The 25770-nt window shown below is 43.4% G+C and overlaps 2 protein-coding genes across 4 annotated transcripts in view; one reads left to right on the top strand and one right to left on the bottom strand.

Annotated features, from left to right (window-relative positions):
- The window catches only part of fam174c (family with sequence similarity 174 member C), a 31227-nt gene extending 22060 nt beyond the window's left edge, over positions 1 to 9167 (bottom strand). Inside the window, exons 1-3 of one of the 2 annotated variants that reach the window (XM_034179266.1) lie at positions 9155 to 9167; positions 8757 to 8760; positions 6541 to 6802 (exon numbers count right to left, since the gene is read on the bottom strand). In XM_034179266.1, coding sequence (XP_034035157.1) covers positions 6541 to 6767 — 227 coding nt within the window. In that variant the 5' untranslated portion in view covers positions 6768 to 6802; positions 8757 to 8760; positions 9155 to 9167. Of the gene's footprint in view, positions 1 to 6540; positions 6867 to 8756; positions 8761 to 9154 lie in introns of those variants that run through there. The other variant, XM_034179265.1, reaches the window with a different exon arrangement.
- si:ch73-60h1.1 (calcium/calmodulin-dependent protein kinase type IV) overlaps positions 9014 to 25770 on the top strand; it is a 49299-nt gene continuing 32542 nt past the window's right edge. For both annotated transcript variants that reach the window (XM_034179264.1, XM_034179263.1), the window contains exons 1-3: positions 9014 to 9555; positions 24710 to 24788; positions 24877 to 24939. In XM_034179264.1, coding sequence (XP_034035155.1) covers positions 9449 to 9555; positions 24710 to 24788; positions 24877 to 24939 — 249 coding nt within the window. In that variant the 5' untranslated portion in view covers positions 9014 to 9448. The remainder of the gene's footprint in view (positions 9556 to 24709; positions 24789 to 24876; positions 24940 to 25770) is intronic.

The following is a 25770-nucleotide window of genomic DNA, read 5'->3' as shown; positions in this document are numbered from 1 at the left end:
CTTAGTCTTGTCCATCCAAATTGGAAGTCCCAAAAACCAGTTTTATTTGTTATTATCTATCGTCCACCTGGTCGTTACTGTGAGTTTCTCTGTGAATTTTCAGACCTTTTGTCTGACTTAGTGCTTAGCTCAGATAAGATAATTATAGTGGGCGATTTTAACATCCACACAGATGCTGAGAATGACAGCCTCAACACTGCATTTAATCTATTATTAGACTCTATTGGCTTTGCTCAAAAGTAAATGAGTCCACCCACCACTTTAATCATATCTTAGATCTTGTTCTGACTTATGGTATGGAAATAAAAGACTTAACAGTATTCCCTGAAAACTCCCTTCTGTCTGATCATTTCTTAATAACATTTACATTTACTCTGATGGACTACCCAGCAGTGGGGAATAAGTTTCATTACACTAGAAGTCTTTCAGAAAGCGCTGTAACTAGGTTTAAGGATATGATTCCTTCTTTATGTTCTCTAATGCCATATACCAACACAGTGCAGAGTAGCTACCTAAACTCTGTAAGTGAGCTAGAGTATCTCGTCAATAGTTTTACATCCTCATTGAAGACAACTTTGGATGCTGTAGCTCCTCTGAAAAAGAGAGCTTTAAATCAGAAGTGCCTGACTCTGTGGTATAACTCACAAACTCGCAGCTTAAAGCAGATAACCCGTAAGTTGGAGAGGAAATGGCGTCTCACTAATTTAGAAGATCTTCACTTAGCCTGGAAAAAGAGTCTGTTGCTCTATAAAAAAAAAGCCCTCCGTAAAGCTAGGACATCTTACTACTCATCACTAATTGAAGAAAATAACAACCCCAGGTTTCTTTTCAGCACTGTAGCCAGGCTGACAAAGAGTCAGAGCTCTATTGAGCCGAGTATTCCTTTAACTTTAACTAGTAAGGACTTCATGACTTTCTTTGGTAATAAAATTTTAACCATTAGAGAAAAAAATTACTCCTAACCATCCCAAAGACATATCGTTATCTTTGGCTGCTTTCAGTGATGCCGGTATTTGGTTAGACTCTTTCTCTCCGATTGTTCTGAGTTATTTTCATTAGTTACTTCCTCCAAACCATCAACATGTCTATTAGACCCCATTCCTACCAGGCTGCTCAAGGAAGCCCTACCATTAATTAATGCTTCGATCTTAAATATGATCAATCTATCTTTATTAGTTGGCTATGTACCACAGGCTTTTAAGGTGGCAGTAATTAAACCATTACTTAAAAAGCCATCACTTGACCCAGCTATCTTAGCTAATTATAGGCCAATCTCCAACCTTCCTTTTCTCCAACCTTCCTTGTATGGCCTTGCCTTACAATATAAGGCACCTTGGGGCAACTGTTTGTTTTGATTTGGCGCTATATAAATAAAATTGATTTGATTTGATAAGGTTAGAGGTAGTGTTACTTAGTGATGTCAGTGTGACACCAAAACTCCGATCCTTGCTTCAAACTCGAAGTTGCGATCTCTTTGAACCACTGTTTTAAAGCTTGCTTTGCGGCACAGCAAATGACGTAAGGGAGTACGTATGAAGCAGTGACTGATTCAGTCCCAAATGAATTGCTTCATATCGCTCACAGGAATTATACATCAGATGTCACAAATGAAGTTCAGAGATACATGACTGATCCTCCCTTGCAAAGATCGGAGGATCCTCTGGTGTACTGGAATGACAACAGAAATGTTTGCCCACATTTATTCTTGTTGGCCAAACAATATTTATGCATACCAGCCTCATCTGTTCCTTGTGAACGTGTTTTTTCAAAAGCTGGAGAAGTTGTCAGCAAAAAAAGAAATCGCCTGAGTCCAAAAACAGTGGAAAAACTGTTATTCCTCAATAAAAACCTCTGAATTCCCATCCCAAAATTTCATGAGTCTGTTACACAAGCACAACCCACTTTCCCTGCACATACTTTGTTTGCTGAAGCACACCTTCTCTCAATCCCAGATACTAGTCAACATATGTCTACTGAATCAGATATAACATATTTTGAGAGTGTTGTCTAGTATTTAACCACTAGATGTCACTGAAATGAAACTTTGAATGAATGAACCCATGTTCAATACAATTGGCAAAGTGGTTCAATACTGCTTTATTACTTCATTTGAACATCACTAGTGTTACTGTACAAAACACTGTGAGAACGACTGGTCAAGTATGACGTCAGCCATGCAAGGGCACTCCCAGTAATCCCAAAATGATTTTCCAGCCTATCAAGTAGAATATGATGATCCACGGTATCAAACGAAGCACTGAGATCTAACAGCAACAGAACCGTAGTGGTGTCCAAATCCACTGCAAGCAGAAGTTCATTCACCACTTTCCCAGTCTTCTGTTGCCACTGTCCCAACTTTTTTGAAATGTGTTGCAGGCATCCATTTCAAAATGATCAAATATTTTCACAAAAACAATAAGGTTTATCAGTTTGAACATTAAATATCTTGTCTTTGTGGTGTATTCAATTGAATAGAGGTTGAAGAGGATTTGGAAATCATTGTATTCTGTTTTATTTACATCTTACACAACGTCCCAGCTTCATTGGAATTGGGGTTGTAGATATACCTGACAAGGATTACACTTCTAGATATACCTGAGCAGGATGACACTTCTAGATATACTTGAGCAGGATTAAACTTCTAGACATACCTGACTGGGATTAGACACCTAGATATACCTGACAAGGTATGGCCTTCTAGATATACGTGACCAGGCTTAGATTTCTACATATACCTGAGCAGGATTAGACTTCTCGATATACATGACCTGGATTACACTCCTAGATATACCTGGCCCACATTAGACTTCTAAATATACCTGAGCAGGATTAGATTTCTAGATATACCTTACCAGGTGCAGATTTCTAGATATGCCTGACCAGGTGCAGATTTCTAGATATGCCTGACCAGGTGCAGATTTCTAGATATGCCTGACCAGGTGCAGACTTCTAGATATACCTGGCATGGTTTAGACTTCTAGGTATACCTGACCAGGATTAGACTTCTAGATATACTTGAGCAGGTGCAGACTTCAAGATATACCTGGGCAGGACTACACTTCTAGATATACCTGACGAGGATTCCACTTCTAGATATACCTGACCAGGCTTAGACTTCTAGGTATACCTGACCTGGATTAGACTTCTAGACCATGGGTTAAAGCAATAAATTTTCATCTGACTGAAATTTTTTCCTGGCAAAAATCAATGCCAGTAATTCCCTAAAATGTGGCGTAGTGGGGGCACACACTCTTTTTTCCTCAATAAATACAACAAAAACACATTATACAGTATATAAATCTATTCTAAATAGCCTCTAAGGAGACAAAGCATAAAAAGAATGCAAAACCTGAACATAAAGGTACATAAAAGGGTGGTGGGAGGTAGGGTGCAGTCTTGATTCTGGGGGTCAGAAGGATCTCCCCCAGAACATTTTTAAAAGAGCAAGTCAAATTTTGTATATTTTGGTGAGTTTTAATGAGTTATAAAGCCCTCTGAAACAAATAAAAGTCACTTCAAACTGTGAAGTAAAAACACATTATTGATTATGGGGGATCTGGTGGATCTCCCCCAGAATTTTTTTAAAAGAGCAAGTAGGGCTGAAATGATTAATCAAGTAATTTGAATAATCCGATTACAAAAAATGTTCAAGGCAAATTCTTTGACTCAAAGCTTTGCTTAAAGCTATAGTACATATGCCAGGCCTGTAGGTGGCACTGTAACGCTCCCACAAAAAAATGAGAAGACGACCGTAGAGCATGCGGGCTCGCCACAGGAAATCCAAGGTGGATCTGCATGCTGAATTGGCACAGGTTTTACGCCGGATGTCCTTCCTGACGCAACTCCACATTACATGGAGAAATGTGGCAGGGGTGGGATTTGAACCCGGAACCTTCTGCACTGAAACCAAGTGCCTGTGTTCCTGTGTTAGCACCAAGCACCGTGTTCTGTGTTAGTACGTGCCCGCGTACTAACTGAAAGATAACTGAAATTTTAAGAGTGGCCGTAATAAATATTTAAGAAACTTCAAGTTTATGAGCAACTTCACCTGTTTTTGTTCAAACACATTGTAAACATTGACACGATGGAGTTTGATGCTGAAGAGTTCAGAAAGATACGACTGGAATGTTTTGATGACTATTTACAGTTGGCGATGAAAGAGTTGAGTGTTAACTTGGTGTTACAGTCAGAACAAGAAGCTGCACTGAAAGAGATCAACCTGGGAAAAAGAGACACATTCTGTGTGTTGTTGCTCCAACGATAGCGGCACTCTGAGCTGGGTGGCTTTGATTAGCGCAGAATGGGATGTTGCTTTGACAGTGAGAGTATCATATTTCAGCCCCAAAACATGCATGACACCACGTGCGCGTGTATGTGTGGTTAAATTTTCCAAATGACGGAAATCCGCCGTGGTGACAGAGAACTTTAACGCATGTTCTAGATATATCTAACCAGGATTAGATTTCTAGATATACCTGACAAGGTGTAGACTTGTAGACATACCTGAGCGGGATTAGACTTCTATATATACACCTGAGCAAGATTAGACTTCTACATATACCTGGCCAGGTTTAGACTTCTATGTATAGTCCGGCGGCTAAGGGACAAATTTTAGGGGAATCATGCACTTTTATACAAAAGCGCCAAAACGTTATCAGAGGTACTTTATAGTGTCCTGAAGTATATAAGATCAGGAGACATTGAATCCATAAACGTCTACAGTCTAAAAACTTGGGTTTAAGAGAATAACCATGTTTAGCCTTCTACAGCATATAATTCATGACAAACTCTTATCCAAATGTCTTTTTAAGTTCATAATATAAACTTGAAGGTTATGAAAATGTATTAAGGCTAAGTAGGGATGCTTCGAATGTACTTCAGTGTGCTTACACTCTTAGAAAAAGCGTTAATCCAGGGAAAGTGACTAAATATTGTCTAACTCATTGTGAATATCAATATACCTATGCAATATAGCTGTTTGCGAGCATAGGGCAAAGGAAAGATGCTACTCATGCACTCTAACATATTTACACTCTAAAATAACAACAGTGTTTGAACGGAAAGAAATGCTTTTTTATTAATTACAAGAAATCAATTTTGTTTTTATGGCCATAACCATTATTATTATTGTTGTTGTTGTTATTATTATTTTATGTTATTGGTATTAAGACAATTATCACCATATTTTTTAACTGAAAACATTGTAAATACCTGGTTGCCAAACTTCCTAGATATGCACAAATGTTTCATGAATATTTTTAATGAACTACTCTCTACAGCTTTCATGCTAGGAAGATCACAGTGACCTCATTTTATGTCTCAGAGGTAGAGGCCTGTTAAAGATCCCTACAGGCCTGAAATGAGTCCTGTACCTCTTTCCATTTTGAAACATACCACCCTGCTAATGTATAAGGATGTATGACGACCTATGACGCCGCACGACGGATGATACATGATCACATAAGCTCAGTATAGCTTTGCACTAGTTGCAGTAGCCATTCTCTACAGCTTAACAATGTCCAATCTTGATCACTGGCCCCCTGCATAATAACCATATGATCGTACTGTCATATGAGTAGCAAAATATACACTGTATTATAACCATGCAAACACCCTTTTAAAAAAAAGCAGGATACAGGGCTAAAATCAAATGTCTCCCGCTTTGACATGACTTAATATAACCTAAAGAGTCCCTGGACAAAGTTTGGTGCTTTTGTAAAAAAGTGAACGATTCTATCCCTTAACTGCTGGACTAGTATACCTGACCAGGATTAGACTTCTACGTATACCTGACCTGGATTAGACTTCTACGTATACCTGACCTGGATTAGACTTCTACGTATACCTGACCAGGTTTAGACTTCTACGTATACCTGATCAGGATTAGATTTCTACGTATACCTGACCAGGTTTAGACTTCTACGTATACCTGACCAGGATTAGACTTCTACGTATACCTGACCAGGATTAGACTTCTACGTATACCTGACCAGGATTAGACTTCTACGTATACCTGACCTGGATTAGACTTCTACGTATACCTGACCTGGATTAGACTTCTACGTATACCTGACCTGGATTAGACTTCTATGTATACCTGACCTGGATTAGACTTCTACATATACCTGACCTGGATTAGACTTTTACGTATACCTGACCTGGATTAGACTTCTACATATACCTGACCTGGATTAGACTTCTACATATACCTGACCTGGATTAGACTTCTACGTATACCTGACCTGGATTAGACTTCTACGTATACCTGACCTGGATTAGACTTCTACGTATACCTGACCTGGATTAGACTTCTACGTATACCTGACCTGGATTAGACTTCTACGTATACCTGACCTGGATTAGACTTCTACGTATACCTGACCTGGATTAGATTTCTAGATCTGTCACGAAAACCCATTTTCCAGATATATCCCCAAAAAATGATCAACGTCCACCGTGGGGACTGAGCCCCGGAGCGACCATGAAACGGTTTCAGGAGATCACAAACAAGTTGGATCAGAATCGGGTCTGAGGCCTCACCGCACGGCTCGGATCAGGAAGTAGAGAATTCCGATGGCGGTGATCCCGATCAGAACGTAAAAGGCCCTCTGGATCATGGAGCTGTCCACGTTCAGCCCAGTCAGGACTCGGGTCTGGGTCGAGTTGGACCCGGAGGAGTTCGTCGGCGACGTCACGTTCTCCGCCGACAATAAAACCCAGAGAGTCGGAACCAGAAATGCAGGAATAAAAACACAGCCCGGCGACATGCTGCCGCACGCGGAGGCCGAAGGGATCCGGGTTCTTTTTAATGCGGAACGTTCCGGCCAAAGTCCGCTCTTTGTTGACAAAGTTAAAGTAGAATCAGGAAGCGCTGCTATAAGATCTCGCGAGAGAGAACTCGCGGTGACGTCACTCAATCAGTCAGGCAGTTCAGCGCAAAAAAGTGGGCGTGTCCCCCGTCCTCCGCGCTGTTCGGCGCTGACACACAGTAGTGCAGCAGATAACAGAATATTTACAGAGCAATCCTTCAAATCTGGAAAGAAGCACCAAAGTTGGCACAAATACTCCTCAAACATTACTCTTTTGAAAAAACTGAGTAGCCACTTGAATTTTCAATAGGCGGCCAGGTAGGGGTCAATTGAAGAATTACACAGAGGTCAAAATTTAAAAACGTTTCAATCATATTGAAAGCTATACCACATTATTTGTCAGATCACAACAATACCAAAAAGGTATAGTTTGGACTATCTATGACTGAATGTTATGGAGTTATGGGGTAAAAACAGCAAGAGTGGTAACAGAGGTCAGCATTAGTTTGTACAGGGGTCAGATGTTAAAGTTGCTCTAAATATTGTAAAATGTGATGCAAATTATTGGTTGAGTTAATAGGGTTTTAAAAAGGAATAGTTTGCACTATGTGGCATGCTTAGATATCATGTTACAGGGTAACATATGTCATGTCATAGAATCCAATGGATGTCGACATTGCTCTACCTTTACCTTGCAGACCAAGCATTCAACACAGTCAAAACTATTTCATTTATTAATCCTATTAGTTCAACCAATAATTTGCACCACTTTTTACCAAAATTGGAGCAACTTTAACTTTTGACCCCTGTACAAACTGAAAGTGACCTTTGTCACCATTCTTGCTGTTTTTACCCCATAACTCCAAAACATTGAGTGGACCTGGTGCTGCACATCTCACCATTCACAACACCACGGAACCACTTCCGGTCCTGGATGGCAACCATCCAGGCAGACAACTGGTCCATCCTCGCCTCTCCAAAGCAACTGTCAATCTGCTCCAACCAGGTGGAACCGCGAGTGTATCCTTGTGCGTGTCTGGAAAGACATGACTGGTGCCATCTGAGTCAGTTTGCACTTCAGACACACATCAGAATCTCAAAAATCATGATGATATTTGCACTTGTAATGAGTACTCACATTTTGGGTATGAAGCCAGATTGTTCTGGTCACTAAGAGGCAAGTAAGTGGATCTGTGAACAATAATCCTAAAGCAACAAAGGCCAGCAGGAGGCGCTGTGCATAGGCCTCACTCCCTGACAGCCAAAGGATTCTGTGGCCACTCAGGCCAGAGTCTGGGTTTTAGTCCTATGGTCAGTGCCTCATCCTCCTGTGATGGAGATAGTGTGTTTGTGTCCCATGCACAGCGAGTGGGAGGAGTCACATACACAACACAATGCAGAGAACCTGCTGCATGTGTGAGCACATTTTCTGGCACAGACAGCAATGTGATACCCCTGGAGAAGAAGAAGAAGAAGAAAAAAGAAGTACAGCATTTCTGTAGCGCTTTTCCATGTAGTGGATGCTCAAACTGCTTTACAATGATGCCTCACACTTACATAAACCCAGCAGTCGGAAGACGGTAAACCCGGCAGCTGCAGCTTCTGAGTCAGCTGATCACATGAACATTTGACCTCATGCTGTCTTGGTGAATCTTTTCAGTGTTTTGTGAATCCTCACCACACACTGCAGGCACGAAGGTGACACTTTGGTCTGTCTCCTTGGCAACACCACCGGTATCAGGTCCACACTGAGACTCAGGATGTCGAAACCAGGATCCAGAACCTCATGGGCTCCAGCAGCACCTCCACACACCTGATAGACCTCACGTCCACTCAACCTGGTCCTGGAGATTTCTTCGAGTCCGAGTCGTGATACTCGATTTATAATTTAAATTTCCATTCTTTTCTCGTTTGGATGAAAAAACCCACCGCAGATAAAATCCACAGAACTCTGAACTTTTTGAAGGTTTGCGCAGTTTGTCATCAATAAATCAAGAGACAAAGTATTTCCTGTGAAATTCCTGTGAAACAGAAATGAAACAACCTCGATGATGAATGAATTTGGCTTCTTCTGTGGTTATTCTGTGACTGACAGCTCGTCCGTCCAATGGAGGCGCGGGTTGTCTCCGGGCTGGGCTGTGATTGGTGTTTGCGGAGCCAGGTGGGTGGGGCTGAGTTATCAGCCAGAGATCCAGTGGGCATCTGGCTCAGCGCTGCGCGGGAATCGAACACCGACGTCTCGCTCGGAGCGCAGCTGGCTCCGGTCGCCTGCTTCCCGTCGACACGCAGCCGAGCGGCGGCGTCCTGCTGCGGAGGCGACGGTCCGCCGGAGGGACGGACTGGACCGGACCGGACCGGTAAAAACACGGAAATACGGTTCGAGCCGGAGCGGATTTTAGGCCCGATGGAAGCTGCGACACATCTGGACCGGCTGCATCTGGATCCCGGTTTGCGTGTGCGGTAGAGACACCCCCCCATCCGGATTAAAGGCCGTCAGGATTCCTGTTTTCACCGAGTCGGATTTAAACCACGGATTTGATCTGGATTACTAACTGGACCAGATCTGACTTGATCGAAACCAGAACCGGTCCTGGTTTCACCTTTGACTTGGTCCTCGTTTGGGAACGGCTGCTGTCACCATGCCAACGTGTCGGCCTGGTACCGAGCCGGTGGAGTTCTGGGTGGACGGTTCGAGGAGGGACGGGCCGCTGGAGGATTTCTACACCCTGAGCTCGGAACTGGGCAGGTCTGGACCGGATTATCCAGGGGTCCACGTTGGCCCGCATGTTTACAGATTTTAAATAAAATAAACCTTAAAGATACGATACACGTTATCGGCTGCAACCCGGTTCATCGGAACCGGGTCAGACGGTCTGGTGGATAAACAACAGAAATCAAATTAATTAAGGATGCTGGCAAATATAACTGGGGGGGGAGAGACAGACAGACAGACAGACAGGTAGATAAGAACTGCTGTGTGTTAAATAGACAAACATAATCAGAATCATCAAGAAATTCACAGATTACACAAGCCCCCCCCCCCAGAGAGGCGAGATTGAGATGGTTTGGACATGTGCAGAGGAGGGACCCAGGGTATATAGGGAGAAGGATGCTGAGGATGGAGGACAAAGAGGAGGTTTATGGATGTGCTGAGGGAGGACATGCAGGTGGTTGGTGTGACAGAGGAAGATACAGAGGACAGGGTGAGATGGAAACGATTGATCTGCTGTGGCGACCCCTAACGGGAACAGCCGAAAGACAACAAAGAAGAAGAAGAAGGTTGGGGGGGGGGGGGGGGGGGGGGTGCCTAATAAACTGGCAGCGTATTTCAAGTCAAGTTCAGTGACCTCTGAAGCGGATCAAAGAAACGTATGAGTAACGTATATGAACTTTTGAGATCCGTTTGTGTTCCTGTTTGTCCAAAAGTCCTTTTCCCGTTTGTTAAATGTCTTCTTTGTCAGCTGGTGTCCGGTGAGACTGTCGCAAAGTTTTGTCTGCGCTCAAACTTTTAAGCGAACTTCAGGCTGCGAGCGTTCCCGGCGGCTGCACATTTCTTTACCGTTTTGTCCTCGAGCTGTTGATTAATTCTACGACATTCATGTGTTCATATCCTGTCCAATCGTTTAGACTGGGCTTCTGATTGGTCAAAGATCCAGTGCTGGGTGTGAATTCAGCACCGGGGGGAGGGGGACAGTTCCCAAATCCTTGCTTAGATTCAAAGCTTTGATTCAATACTTAGATTCAAAGCTTCATTTAGTCCGGAGAGCTTTGGCTGCAATCTTTGCTTTGAACTGTGTGATTTTTAACCTTAATATTGAAAGTTATCAATCAGTAACTCGGCGCTATAAACTTAGTCCACAGTTGGCTTTTTGTTTCAGATTCATCCAGCAAAACATTTCGAAGATGATCTTCAAATGATGTCATGTGATGATCTCAAAAATACACAGATGAAATAAGACAAAAAGTAGTTGGAGGTTGGAACACAAAGGTCGTGGCGGTTATCGGCGCACTGCTAATTTTTCCAGGTATCACAGAAAATCTATTTCCATCAGGAACACAGCTGTAAGGAAAGTTTGATGCTCAAATTAAAAGTCAGCCTCATGTCACGACTGTGAAACGTTTCCGACCGTCCACAGACTCTCACCTGGGCCAACAGGAAGTGGACTTTACCAAAATAAAACACTGAAATGACGTGTTGGACACATTTAAATGCAGACTGACACAGACTCTCAGTACAACAAACCTATTCCTTATTTATTCATTACATTGTAGATTTTCCTCTTCTCTCTCTCTCTCTCTCTCTCTCTCTCTCTCTCTATATATATATATATATATATATATATATATATATATACACTCAACAAAAATATAAACGCAACACTTTTGGTTTTGCTCCCATTTTGTATGAGATGAACTCAAAGATCTAAAACTTTTTCCACATACACAATATCACCATTTCCCTCAAATATTGTTCACAAACCAGTCTAAATCTGTGATAGTGAGCACTTCTCCTTTGCTGAGATAATCCATCCCACCTCACAGGTGTGCCATATCAAGATGCTGATTAGACACCATGATTAGTGCACAGGTGTGCCTTAGACTGCCCACAATAAAAGGCCACTCTGAAAGGTGCAGTTTTGTTTTATTGGGGGGGGGGATACCAGTCAGTATCTGGTGTGACCACCATTTGGCTCATGCAGTGCAACACATCTCCTTCACATAGAGTTGATCAGGTTGTCAATTGTGGCCTGTGGAATGTTGGTCCACTCCTCTTCAGTGGCTGTGTGAAGTTGCTGGATATTGGCAGGAACTGGTACACGCTGTCGTATACGCCGGTCCAGAGCATCCCAAACATGCTCAATGGGTGACATGTCCGGTGAGTATGCCGGCCATGCAAGAACTGGGACATTTTCAGCTTCCAAGAATTGTGTACAGATCCTTGCAACATGGGGCCGTGCATTATCCTGCTGCAACATGAGGTGATGTTCTTGGATGTATGGCACAACAATGGGCCTCAGGATCTCGTCACGGTATCTCTGTGCATTCAAAATGCCATCAATAAAATGCACCTGTGTTCTTCGTCCATAACAGACGCCTGCCCATACCATAACCCCACCGCCACCATGGGCCACTCGATCCACAACATTGACATCAGAAAACCGCTCACCCACACGACGCCACACACGCTGTCTGCCATCTGCCCTGGACAGTGTGAACCGGGATTCATCCGTGAAGAGAACACCTCTCCAACGTGCCAAACGCCAGCGAGTGTGAGCATTTGCCCACTCAAGTCGGTTACGATGACGAACTGGAGCCAGGTTGAGACCCCGATGAGGACGATGAGCATGCAGATGAGCTTCCCTGAGACGGTTTCTGACAGTTTGTGCAGAAATTCTTTGGTTATGCAAACCGATTGTTTCAGCAGCTGTCCGAGTGGCTGGTCTCAGACGATCTTGGAGGTGAACATGCTGGATGTGGAGGTCCTGGACTGGTGTGGTTACACGTGGTCTGCGGTTGTGAGGCTGGTTGGATGTACTGCCAAATTCTCTGAAACGCCTTTGGAGATGGCTTATGGTAGAGAAATGAACATTCAATACACGAGCAACAGCTCTGGTTGACATTCCTGCTGTCAGCATGCCAACTGCACGCTCCCTCAAATCTTGTGACATCTGTGGCATTGTGCTGTGTGATAAAACCACCTTTCAGAGTGGCCTTTTATTGTGGGCAGTCTAAGGCACACCTGTGCACTAATCATGGTGTCTAATCAGCATCTTGATATGGCACACCTGTGAGGTGGGATGGATTATCTCAGCAAAGGAGAAGTGCTCACTATCACAGATTTAGACTGGTTTGTGAACAATATTTGAGGGAAATGGTGATATTGTGTATGTGGAAAAAGTTTTAGATCTTTGAGTTCATCTCATACAAAATGGGAGCAAAACCAAAAGTGTTGCGTTTATATTTTTGTTGAGTGTATATATATGTGTGTGAGAAAAACAAACACCTTATCACTTATCAGACATCTGTTCTGCAGACTACTTGTCCTTAGATTGTCCATTCATTGTCCCGTGTTAGATTCAGTTGTTGTTGTCCATTCGGCTGCTCCTGTTCTGTTCGGGGTCACCACAGCGGATAGATCCACAATGGTACTTGGCACAAGTTTTACCCTGGATGCCATTCTTGATGTTCCTCCAGTGTTACCTGGAGGAACACACAGCCGCTGGTCCCCGTGTGAGATTCAGTGTTCAATGAAAATATTTCAATGAATGCTCCTCATGTTGCACCAGAACCATCCACATGCTCGGCTTTGGAACAGTCACAACACTTACACCAGATCACACCATCACCTGCCCTGTAGGTAGGAAAATTTGAAGAACACGCTCCACTTCTCATTAGATTTTTCAGTCTTGTGTACTATAATATTCTTTCAAAAGCTGCGACTTTGCTTAGTTCTGTAAGCCCTTCTTGAAACAGCGCGCCTTACGGATCTTTCCACTTTCTCATCATCATCTGTTTGCCGTAATACTGGTCTGAATCCAGTTAGTCAGAGGGTTTGTAATCTGGGCCACACTGTGGGTTTAGGAGTACCTAATCTGTAGAGACTAGGGCAAAAATGAAAAAAAAGTTTGTTTTCTCTAAGGGTGGCACATTAGCACCCTCTAGTGCTAACTGATCATCTGCAGAGGAATGGTCTATTTGAAGAGTTTCAGTCAGGTTTTAGAATTCATCATAGTACAGAAACAGCATTAGTGAAGGTTACAAATGATCTTCTTATGGCCTCGGACAGTGGACTCATCTCTGTGCTTGTTCTGTTAGACCTCAGTGCTGCTTTTGATACTGTTGACCATAAAATTTTATTACAGAGATTAGAGCATGCCATAGGTATTAAAGGCACTGCGCTGCGGTGGTTTGAATCATATTTATCTAATAGATTACAATTTGTTCATGTAAATGGGGAATCTTCTTCACAGACTAAAGTTAATTATGGAGTTCCACAAGGTTCTGTGCTAGGACCAATTTTATTCACTTTATACATGCTTCCCTTAGGCAGTATTATTAGACGGCATTGCTTAAATTTTCATTGTTACTGTTAAGGATTTTGTATATATGTTATCACTGTTAAACATTTGTACATTTGTCTTCTTTCTCATGAGAACGGTGTTGTGCTGTTTTGCACTTCACCCTGAGAATGTACGTGTTATTCAACCTTGTTTTAGCTTTGTCTTCTTTCTCATGAGAACGGAGATGTGCTGTTTTGCACCTGTCTTAATGCAATCCTGAGAATTCAATTTTGTTTTAGCACTCTGGGGTCAATCTGAGCTGGGAATGAAGGGCTGGATGTACTTATTATTATAATATAACTTTGTTTTCGCAGCCTCTAACGACTGGGAGTAAGAGAACGTTTTGACTATTGTGATGTGGTGTTTAGTGTGAAGGAGTGTGGAAGACAGGACACTTCAGGCAGATGCAGAACAGCTGATACCTGCAACAGACGAACGAGATGTGCTGACCTGAAAGTGTTCTTCCTTACAGCTGCACTTATTGACGTATGCGTTTATGTTATGGGAAGAAACTTGTCTTGCGTCATCACCCCCACCCTTAGGACAAGTTTCTTGTTTATGTGATGAGGGCGTCTCTTAATAAAAAGAGCGGAAAAGCAGGCCAGACTTTAGTGTAGCCTTGGTGTACAGCCTGGCCGCACTCCGCGCGTAAAATTTGACTTTCTGTCTCACTGGTGTTTCTTGACTCTGTTTGTCTTGTTAAAGGTTTTAAAAATGTTTGGAGGAGAAAATACCCAACATTGACTGGGGGCTCGTCCGGGATCTCAACAACACCGGAGGTGTCCGGCGGAGGTCGTCAAGTCCAGACGTAAATCCTTGGCCAAGGTCTGATCGATCGATTGATCGTGTCTGCAATTGTCGACCACCGTTGGCATCGTCTGGTTGACGAGATTTTCCCGAAGAAGACAGACAGGAAGTCGAGTCAGTGAGTAAAATTTCTTTGTAAACAGTACTGAGTGAGTGGTGATCAGATCACATAAACAGTTAAATTCCGCAAGCGATGATACAGAATCGTCTGTTAATGCAAAGCAGTTAAACTCTGTAAGGAGGGTGCGGACTCCTCTGTTTATATACGCGTACCGGTAGGGGATAAAAGTGATCACATAAAACAGTTAAATTCCGCAAGCGATGATACAGAATCGTCTGTTAATGCAAAGCAGTTAAACTCTGTAAGGAGGGTGCGGACTCCTCTGTTTTAATACGCGTACCGGTAGGGGATAAAAGTGATCACATAAAACAGTTAAACTCCGTAAGCGATGATACAGAATCGTCTGTTAATGAAACACAGTTAAACTCTGTAAGGAGGGCGGACTCCTCTACGGTTGCGAGGGTCGCACGTAGTTAAATTCCGGAAGGAGGATACGGACTCCTCTGTTTTAATACGTAAAGGAAATCCCAGGTAGGAATATGTGCACTGTAAAAAAGCAGTTAAATTTGGCAGGGACGGCGGAGTCCCCTAATGCAGGACATTAGTTAAATTTCACGGGAGGGCGAGCTCCCCTGACATAAGAATACGCGTACGATTATTAGGAGTGTTTCTATGTGTAAATAGTGTTTTGCGCAAGTGTAAATAACTGTGTGAAAGTGTAATACTTTGGACAACGTTAGTGACAACCGTGCGTGTGGAAGCAGAGGCAAGTGATTCCGCTTCCTACGGGGAGGTGAAAGGAATCAACCACACGACTGCAAATTGATTGTCACGTCCAAAGAAAGTGTGAAAACTTCAGATTTAGAACACCCTAGGTGTGCCCCTGTCTGAAGTCCAAATTATAACAAGGGATAAAAAATATAATAAAAATGGGGGGTAAGACGTCTAAAAATAAGGAAAATTTATCAACTGACGACTGGAAATTTATGGAGGCAAAAAAATCCAAAAGCAACAAAGAAATTGGAGACCTGGATAAATAAACATGACTTTGACGGACGACTGAACCTGATCAGTATACAAAAGCTGAAGAAGGAGTTAGAACAGAAACATAAAGGTGATGAGAAAAAGATGCAGAAAGTAGGGGCAGATTTAGTGGCATTTTGGGAGGAGGAAGCAGAGAACAGACAGAAGGGAGCAGAGAAGCGACGATTAGAGAAAGCGAGGAAAAAGACAGCTGTAGGTAAGGCAGAAGAAGATGTGATAATTCAGCACAGAGAGCCAGAACAGCCTCAACAACCACCGCCGGCTGGATCGTCGGTGACAAAGAGACCTTTATCTCCTCTACCAGAGGATGACGATGTACCGCCACCACAGTATGATTTGGCAGTAAAACCTAAGGTAAAAAGAGAAAAACCAGAAAAACCACAAACACGCAGTCAAGCGAAAGTGCCTACAGCCCCTCCCATGGTGGAACATAGTGATCAGGGAGGTGCCTATCCTATGATAGAAGTACCAAATCCTCGTGCAGGAACAGCAGGACATCGATCAACCATGCTCGTTTATCGGACATGGAATGCTGATGATATCAAAGCAGCAGTCGACATGATACCATCGCCACATGTCGATATCGAGGGCTTTATGCAGGATATAGAAAACATTAGAACATCTTAGCACCTTAATGGACCTGAAGTCCAACAGGTGTGGATGAAAGCATGTGGCCCTAAAATGGAGTCAGGTACGCGGAGACTGGAATCCTGCAGATCAACAAGGCGTACCACTGACACATGATGATCTAGTCTTGAAAACAAGAGTGGAAGCTATGATTACACGTGCGAAAGGAGTGTTAGGACCAAAGATAAATTATACTGAAATTACCAGGACAACCCAGAAAGAAGGAGAGCCATGGACAGAGTTTAGGTGCAGGTTTGAGAGTGTATTTAGGGTCCATAGTGGCATATTGCCAGAAACACCTGTGTATGAACAACAATTGAAAAACGCTCTGATCCAACATTCCAATAAGGATATAAAAGCTTGGATACAGAAACATTGGATTGGATTGCCTACAGGCACATTGGAAGAAACACATACACACTGCTGTCATGCAGAAGAAGTCTTAAAGCAGAAAAAGACAGGAAACAGCAACAAAGGAGTGTATGTAGCACACGGAGATGATGAAATATATTACCAACAGGGTAACTTAAGACAGCAGAAGCAGTGCAAACGCCCCAAAAAGCCATGGCAAAATAGACAAGGTGGACAGCCACAACGTCAAGGACCATGGCAACCACAACAGCAGCACAGACAGGGAGGGCCACCACGTGGTCCCCTGATTTGTTGGAACTGTGGAAGAGAGGGACATATGTATAGAAATTGTCCGAATCCACCTACTGAGGGAGCAGCAGGGAGAAATCCACAACGGAATAATCCTCCGCAGCCACAGTATCCACAATGACTAGAATCCATAATCCATGATTCCACATCAGATAGGCAGTCTGATTGTGATATGGATCTGTGTGCCTTGCTGGGAAATCCGGTACCAAAACCAGAAGTGACTTTGTTGGTAAATGGACGACCAGTGACATTCCTTTGTGATACAGGAGCATGTACAACTACATGTAATGACAACATACCTGTCCATCAATTAAGCAACGAAATCTTTAGGGTTCGCTCTGCAAATGGACAAACATCAGACGTCCCTATCACCAAACCCATAACGTTGACAGATCCATTTGGCCTGACGTGTACTATGTCAGTGTTGAGCATGCCACAATGTCCAGTTAACCTCCTAGGACGAGACGGATTGACTGCATTGGGCTTGTCCATAATTGTGGAACAAGGGAAATTAGTTGTTGAACGCACAGGAGGCGTTAACATGGTAAGAGAAGAAAGCGATGACCCCACATTCCACTATTACTATACATTTGACATCTCAGAAGAAGATGCTGCAGGATGGGGTAAAGATGTCGTCTTGCAAGCGACAGCCCTACTAAAAAATCCTGAACAACAGATGTCACCACCTGACCTGCATGTCACAATGTGGCATAAAGATCCTCCAGGTCCGGATGGTGACTATGAAACTAAATTGAAAAATGTTTCACCTGTGAAGCTGACAATGACCGATTTGATTCATGATGGCAACTCAACAGCTGTCATAACAGTAACAGGCGCCACTGAAGATGTATCAAAATTGAGATTCACAGGTATGCCATTACATGTGTCACTTTGTAAGCCATATTTGACAGAATGGCAAGAATTGGGACTGACAGTCATAACAGCTTTGTCAGCCACTGATTGGAGCAGAGTTGGACCACGAACGGAGTTCAGTCCATCAACCAAGTTGTATAAAGTGCCAGTTAATGTCTCATTGGTGCTGACAGCTGGAACACACATTGATGTGTCCACTTCACAATCCTGAGTGTTTCAGTTGAGTCCTGAAGAAGATGATCTTCTCTCTTCTGTACCATCAGGATTGTGGACAACAGGTCCTTCAGACGTAGGACTGATAAAAAATGCACAACCTGTAGTTATAAGACCAAAAACAGAATACAGACCATGTGTAAGACAGTATCCATTGAAACCTGATGCAATTGACGGAATCAGGCCAGTAATAGAGAATTTATTAACAGCAGGAGTAATAGTGCCATGTCCAGATTCACCATGTAACACACCCATATTTCCGGTAAAAAAGGCTCCGCCCTCAGTGGGGTGGAGAATGATTCAAGATCTGCAGGCAGTAAATGCTGCTGTGATTAAAAGAGCACCATGTGTTCCAGATCCACACACCTTGTTAAATTCGCTGAGACCAAATTCTAATAGTTTCTCAGTAATTGACATAAGTAATGCATTTTTCTCTGTGCCAGTACATCCAGATAGTCAATTCTGGTTTGCTTTTACCTTTAAAGGACAACGATATACATTCACCAGATTACCACAGGGTTACGCAGAGAGCCCAACTATTTATTCTCAAGTCATGTCAGCATGTTTAGCCAATTTCGTTCCACCGGCAGATAGCCAACTATTAGTGTATGTTGATGACATTTTGATTGCCTCTGACACACGAGAAAACTGCATAACTGACACAGTAGCATTATTATGTTTCTTATTTGATAATGGCCACAGAGTGAGTAAAAACAAAGTTCAGTTGTGTAGGGATAAAGTAAAATATTTAGGACATGAGTTATCAGCCACAGGGCGCACGATCCTGTCTGACAGGAAGGAAGCAATTTTGCACGCACCAAAACCACAAACCAAAAAGCAGATGATGTCATTTCTTGGATTGACAAATTACTGCAGGGCATGGATTCCCTGCTATGCAGAGTTGACCAGTCCACTTTCTGATTTGATGTACAAGGATGATATTTCAATGTCAACCGTGTTGGAATGGAACAAAGATGCTGAGGAAGCTTTTGTAAAAGTAAAACAAACATTAGTGTCATCCACAGTTTTGGCACTACCAGATTATAGTAAACCATTCATTCAAACAGTTGATTGTAAGAATAAGTTCATGACTAGTGTTTTGGTTCAAGTGTATGGCTCAAAATTAAGGCCAGTTGCCTACTACTCATCTAAATTGGATGCAGTAGCAAGTGCTCTACCACCATGCGTACAGGCTGTTGTTGCAGCCTCTATGGCTGTTCAAAGTAGCAGTAATGTTGTTCTATTACATCAGTTGACACTGAAAGTTCCACATGCAGTTTCTGCACTTCTGTTGCAGACAAACATGAGCCTTTTGTCCCCAGCAAGACATCTTTCGTGTATGTCCTTGCTATTATCACAACCACACCTTACGGTAGAGCGCTGTACAACATTGAATCCATCCACATTGATACCTTTACCTGAGGATGGTGAGCCGCACAATTGTCTTGATGTAGCAACAGTTTGTACAAAAGCACGCCCAGACCTCCGGGACACACCCATCCCAAACAGTACAATCGTGTATGTGGATGGTTCTTCCACCAAAAATGCTTATGGACAAACACAATCTGGATATGCTGTTGTCACAACTTCAGAAGTATTGGATTCTGCTTCATTGCCATCGTCATTTTCAGCACAAGCAGCTGAATTAGTTGCTTTAACTGCAGCTTGCTATCTGTTTAAAGGTACGGCTGTAACAATTTATACAGACAGCCAGTACGCTTTCAGCACAGTGCATGTGTTTGCAAAACTATGGGAGGAGCGTGGAATGGTGACATCATCTGGAAAGCCAGTGACTCATGCCACTCTCCTAACTGCCCTACTGCAAGCTGTGAAGTTGCCTCAACAAATTGCTATATGCAAATGTGCGGCTCACACCAATGGCTCTGACAGTGTTTCAAAAGGAAATGATTTTGCTGACAGAGCAGCAAAAGAGGCAGCAGCAGCTGTTACGCAGATGATACCCAGCTTTATCTATCCATGAAGCCAGACGACACACACCAATTAGCTAAACTGCAGGATTGTCTTACAGACATAAAGACATGGATGACCTCTAATTTCCTGCTTTTAAACTCAGATAAAACTGAAGTTATTGTACTTGGCCCCACAAATCTTAGAAACATGGTGTCTAACCAGATCCTTACTCTGGATGGCATTACCCTGACCTCTAGTAATACTGTGAGAAATCTTGGAGTCATTTTTGATCAGGATATGTCATTCAAAGTGCATATTAAACAAATATGTAGGACTGCTTTTTTGCATTTACGCAATATCTCTAAAATTAGAAAGGTCTTGTCTCAGAGTGATGCTGAAAAACTAATTCATGCATTTATTTCCTCTAGGCTGGACTATTGTAATTCATTATTATCAGGTTGTCCTAAAAGTTCCCTAAAAAGCCTTCAGTTAATTCAAAATGCTGCAGCTAGAGTACTGACGGGGACTAGAAGGAGAGAGCATATCTCACCCATATTGGCCTCTCTTCATTGGCTTCCTGTTAATTCTAGAATAGAATTTAAAATTCTTCTTCTTACTTATAAGGTTTTGAATAATCAGGTCCCATCTTATCTTAGGGACCTCGTAGTACCATATCACCCCAATAGAGCGCTTCGCTCTCAGACTGCAGGCTTACTTGTAGTTCCTAGGGTTTGTAAGAGTAGAATGGGAGGCAGAGCCTTCAGCTTTCAGGCTCCTCTCCTGTGGAACCAGCTCCCAATTCAGATCAGGGAGACAGACACCCTCTCTACTTTTAAGATTAGGCTTAAAACTTTCCTTTTTGCTAAAGCTTATAGTTAGGGTTGGATCGGGTGACCCTGAACCATCCCTTAGTTATGCTGCTATAGACTTAGACTGCTGGGGGGTTCCCATAATGCATTGAGTGTTTCTTTCTCTTTTTGCTCTGTATGCACCACTCTGCATTTATTCATTAGTGACTGATCTCTGCTCTCTTCCACAGCATGTCTTTTTCCTGGTTCTCTCCCTCAGCCCCAACCAGTCCCAGCAGAAGACTGCCCCTCCCTGAGCCTGGTTCTGCTGGAGGTTTCTTCCTGTTAAAAGGGAGTTTTTCCTTCCCGCTGTTGCCAAGTGCTTGCTCACAGGGGGTCGTTTTGACCGTTGGGGTTTTTCCGTAATTATTGTATGGCTTTGCCTTACAATATAAAGCGCCTTGGGGCAACTGTTTGTTGTGATTTGGCGCTATATAAATAAAATTGATTTGATTTGATTTAGTGGCCAGCTGTACCTTGTACTTTGGTGTGACGTACAGGTTCTTCCTTTTCAAGAGGTATTTTTTAAAAGGTGTGACTTACACATACATCATAAATACAGCATTCTTCAGAAACAGAGAAAACCGGGGACAGTACCCAGCTGGGCAACGAGAAGATTTTCCAGGGTTCATAGTGACAGATCGGGTGCAGTTATCAGGGTACCACCTTCATCAGGTATCTTTGACAAAATCTTTGGTTTGTGAATTTAAGGGGAGATGATGGTCTAGGGGAGGTGACGGTCTAGGGGAGATGATGGTCTAGGGGAGGTGACAGTTTAGGAGGAGGTGATGGTTTAGGGAAGGTGACTGTCTAGTGGTTAAAGCATTGGCCTTGAGACCACAGTATCTTCAGTTCAAATTCCAGCCTGACCAGAAAATCACTAGGGGCCCTTGGGCAAGGTCCTTAATCCCCTAGTTGCTCCTGGTGTGTAGTGAGCACCTTGTATGGCAGCACCCTCACATCTTGGTGAATGTGAGGCATTATTTATTAAGCGCTTTGAGCGTCTGATGCAAATGGAAAAGCACTATATAAATGAAGTCCATTTACATTTACCATTGGGTATCTTTGACAAAATCTTTGGGTTTGTGAATTTGGCTGCTAATGGCGATGGTGTCCATTACAAACATCACATGGCTTAAAGGACCTAATCAAGGACAAAGAGAAAATGCCTCATTTAGCCACACTGGTTAAGCACTGAAACGTCACAAAAAACGTTTGATGTTTCTAATTAATGTGACATTAACTTGATGTGTTTGCTAGCTAGCCTAGCCTAGTCTACTCATTGTGACACTCGCAGACAGAGTGAACCTTTAAAGAAGGGAAGATTGTGGGCGAAGCTCTGCATGTCTGGTGTGATGGGTCACGTGGTGCACGGGTCAGAATCGGCTTCACACCCCAAAGAGGTCCGGACCAAAGCCTGTATGCAAAGTGTTCTGTCTGAATCCAGGTTCATTTATAGAGCTCCACATCACAACATAAAGTGCCTCAGAAGGGTTAGCTTGAGGCTCACCCAGCCCAGGAGCAACACGTGGGCAACAGTGGTCAGGAAAAACTCCTGGAGCCTATCCCACAGTCATAGGGCGGGAGGCGGGGTTCACATTGGACAGGACGCCAGGGACACATACAGACAAACACTTTCACACCTACAGACAAAGTTTCCAATCCACCTAAACTGTATGTCTTTAAATGTGGGAGGAAGCCGGAGCACCCAGAGGGAACCCACACAGACACTGGAAGAACACACAAACTGCACACAGAATGGCCACAGGTGGGAATCATCTGCATGACCTTCTTGCTGTGAGGCAACAGTGCTAACCACTAAGAAACTGTGCCACTGCTTTGGTCCACAACTATCAACATATAACTACCAACAACAAATAAAAGGCCAGCAGGAGGCGCTGTGTAATAGTAGTCAATAGGCTTAATTCCCAGACAGCCGAAGGATACTCTGGACACTCAGGTTAGAACCTGGGTTTTTAGCCACCTGGTCAAAGCGTCCACCTCTCATGCCAGATATTATGGGATGGGTTCGCATCCTGAGAGGAGTGAAGTCGCAACAGAAACACAACAAGAGAGTACAGCTGCTACAACCAACAACTGATGGCTCAAAGGACAACTAAAGAGTGAAGAGCAGTCTCAGTGAAATGGACAACAACCAACCACTCATTTGTTTGTGTTTTGTTTGTTTTTTTACCACACAGTGGTCCATGAACCCACAGGCTCACTTCAGATCTAAAACAGGTTCCAAGAAGATACCACATGTACTGTTCCTGGATGGATCTTGGACAAATAGATGGATGGATTATGGATGGGTGATGGATAGATGGATCTTGGATGGATGGGTATTGGACAGATAATGATGAATAGATGAATGATACAGGGGTCTTGAATGGCTGATGGATCTTGGATGAGTGATGGATCTGGGATGGATGGATCCCTCAGAGTTGTCACCGACCTGTTTCTTTATTTAGTTAAATTTATTACAAATTTGACACAGACCATATCACTATTGTGAGCATGGGACAAGAGGAGGAGAGACTTGGCTGAAGACAGGAGAAGACAAAGCTGGGGGTGAGAGTAGAATATCAGAAAAGAGGAGGAAATATAGTTGGAGACCAGAAGACAGGATGAAGAGAAAGTCAGAACAGAGCTGCGTTCATTCACACTCCAGATTAATTATAAGTCATCAAAAAAAAAAAAAGCTCAACTTTGGCCACAATACCTGAACTTTTCTTCATACTCAAGTCAGGTCTGGGAGCAGGGGCTGGTTCTGCATGCTACCACATCCACCATACCATGGAAACACCTTTGTTACTGGATGTCATCCACCCAGGCAGGCAACTAGTCTATCCCCACCTCTCCAAAGTAACCATCTACCTTTTGCAGCCAGGTAAAAGGTGGGCATGTCCTTGACCAGTTGAACAGTGGGTGTGTCATTGAACAGGTGAATTGCGGGCGTGTTCTTGACCAGGTGAATTGTGGGCATGTCCTTGACCAGGTGAACTGTGGACATGTCCTTTACCAGGTGAATTGTGGGCGTGTCCTTGACCAGGTGAACTGTGGACATGTCCTTTACCAGGTGAACTGTGGGCGTGTCCTTTACCAGGTGAAGAGTGGGCATGTCCTTGACCAGGTGAACTGTGGACATGTCCTTTACCAGGTGAACTGTGGGCATGTCCTTGACCAGGTGAATTGTGGACATGTCCTTTACCAGGTGAAGAGTGGGCATGTCCTTGACCAGGTGAACTGTGGGCATATCCTTTACCAGGTGAAGAGTGGGTGTGTCCTTCACCAGTTGAACTGTGGGCATGTCCTTTACCAGGTGAATCGTGGGCATGTCCTTGACCAGGTGAACCATGGGTGTGTCATTGACCAGGTGAACTGTGGGCATGTCCTTTACCAGGTGAAGAGTGGGCGTGCCCTTGACCAGGTGAACCGTGGGTGCGTCCTTTTCCAGTCTCTGGGGTCCTGAACACTGATACACTTGTGTGCTGGATCATGTCCAGAGAAACACACCACATAGACTAAATGCGGTCGCTGATGTTCCCTCACAGTGTTGGTGACAAAATGACATTTATTGTTATTGAGTTATTATTTACACAAGCTGGTCGGGACACAAACCCATCGACCTTTTTGCTGTCCAAGTCCGGCGCTGTTACCAGCACAGAGAAGAAACATCATGCTCAAAGAATGAACCCCTTTTTATTTGAAAAATGCTGCATTTAAATGAAATCCTGAAAATGCAAGTGGGGTCTCAGTGGGTGTGGCCTCTGATGTTGTTTGTTTTCTGTGTAGAGGCGCGACCTCTGTTGTGTATCGCTGTGAGCACAAACAAATGCAGAAACCATACGCTGTCAAAGTGCTCAAGAAAACGGTAAGTGTGCGAACACAAACATTTTGTGTGCTAGCTAGCTTAGCATAGCACAAGAACCTGTGAAAAACTGATGATTCCTGTTTTACAGATTGATAAGAAAATTGTTCGCACTGAAATTGGAGTCTTGCTTCGTCTTTCTCACCCAAACATTGTAAGTTTTCTGGTTTTAAATGATGTTTGTGTTTCAGGTTGCTACAAAATGTTTCCAATCATGTTGATACCTGGCTTTGAGTGGTCCATGATCAAACTGCTCCTGTAACTTCTGTAAAGAGTAGTAGAAGCTAGACTTAGAAAACAGGTGAAGCTCTGTGAGCAACAATATGGTTTCACGCTGAGAAAGAGCACTACAGATGCAATGTTTGCCCCGAGAACACTGATGGAGAAGTATAAAGGCCAGAAGGAGTTACATTGTGTGTTTGTGGATTTAGAGAAAGCTTATGATAGGGTGCCAAGAGAAGAGCTGTGGTATTGTATGAGGAAGTCTGGAGTGGCAGAGAAATATGTTAGGGTAGTGCAGGACATGTACAAGAATAGTGTAACAGCGGTGAGATGTGCAGTGGGAATGACAGACTCATTCAAGGTGGAGGTGGGATTACACCAAGGATCAGCTCTGAGTCCTTTCTTATTCGTAATGGACAGGTTGACAGATGAGATCAGACAGGAGTCTCCTTGGACTATGATGTTTACAGATGACATTGTGATCTGTAGTGAGAGTAGAGGGGTGGAGATATGCTCTGGAGAGAAGGGGAATGAAAGTCAGTAGGAGTCAGACTGAGTACATGTGTGTGAATGAGAGGGAGCCCAGTGGAATAGTGCAGTTACAAGGAGTAGAAGTGGTGAAAGTAGATCAGTTTAAATACTTGGGGTCAACTGTTCAAAGTAATGGAGAGTGTGGTAGAGAGGTGAAGAAGAGAGTGCAGGCAGGGTGGAGTGGGTGGAGAAAGGTGGCAGGAGTGATTTGTGACCGAAGAATATCAGCAAG

The sequence above is a fragment of the Thalassophryne amazonica genome, chromosome 10 (assembly GCF_902500255.1).
Source record: "Thalassophryne amazonica chromosome 10, fThaAma1.1, whole genome shotgun sequence".
Lineage (NCBI taxonomy): Eukaryota > Metazoa > Chordata > Actinopteri > Batrachoidiformes > Batrachoididae > Thalassophryne > Thalassophryne amazonica.
The sequence above is the reverse complement of the archived record's forward strand: the minus strand, read 5'-3'. Positions and strand labels throughout refer to the sequence as shown.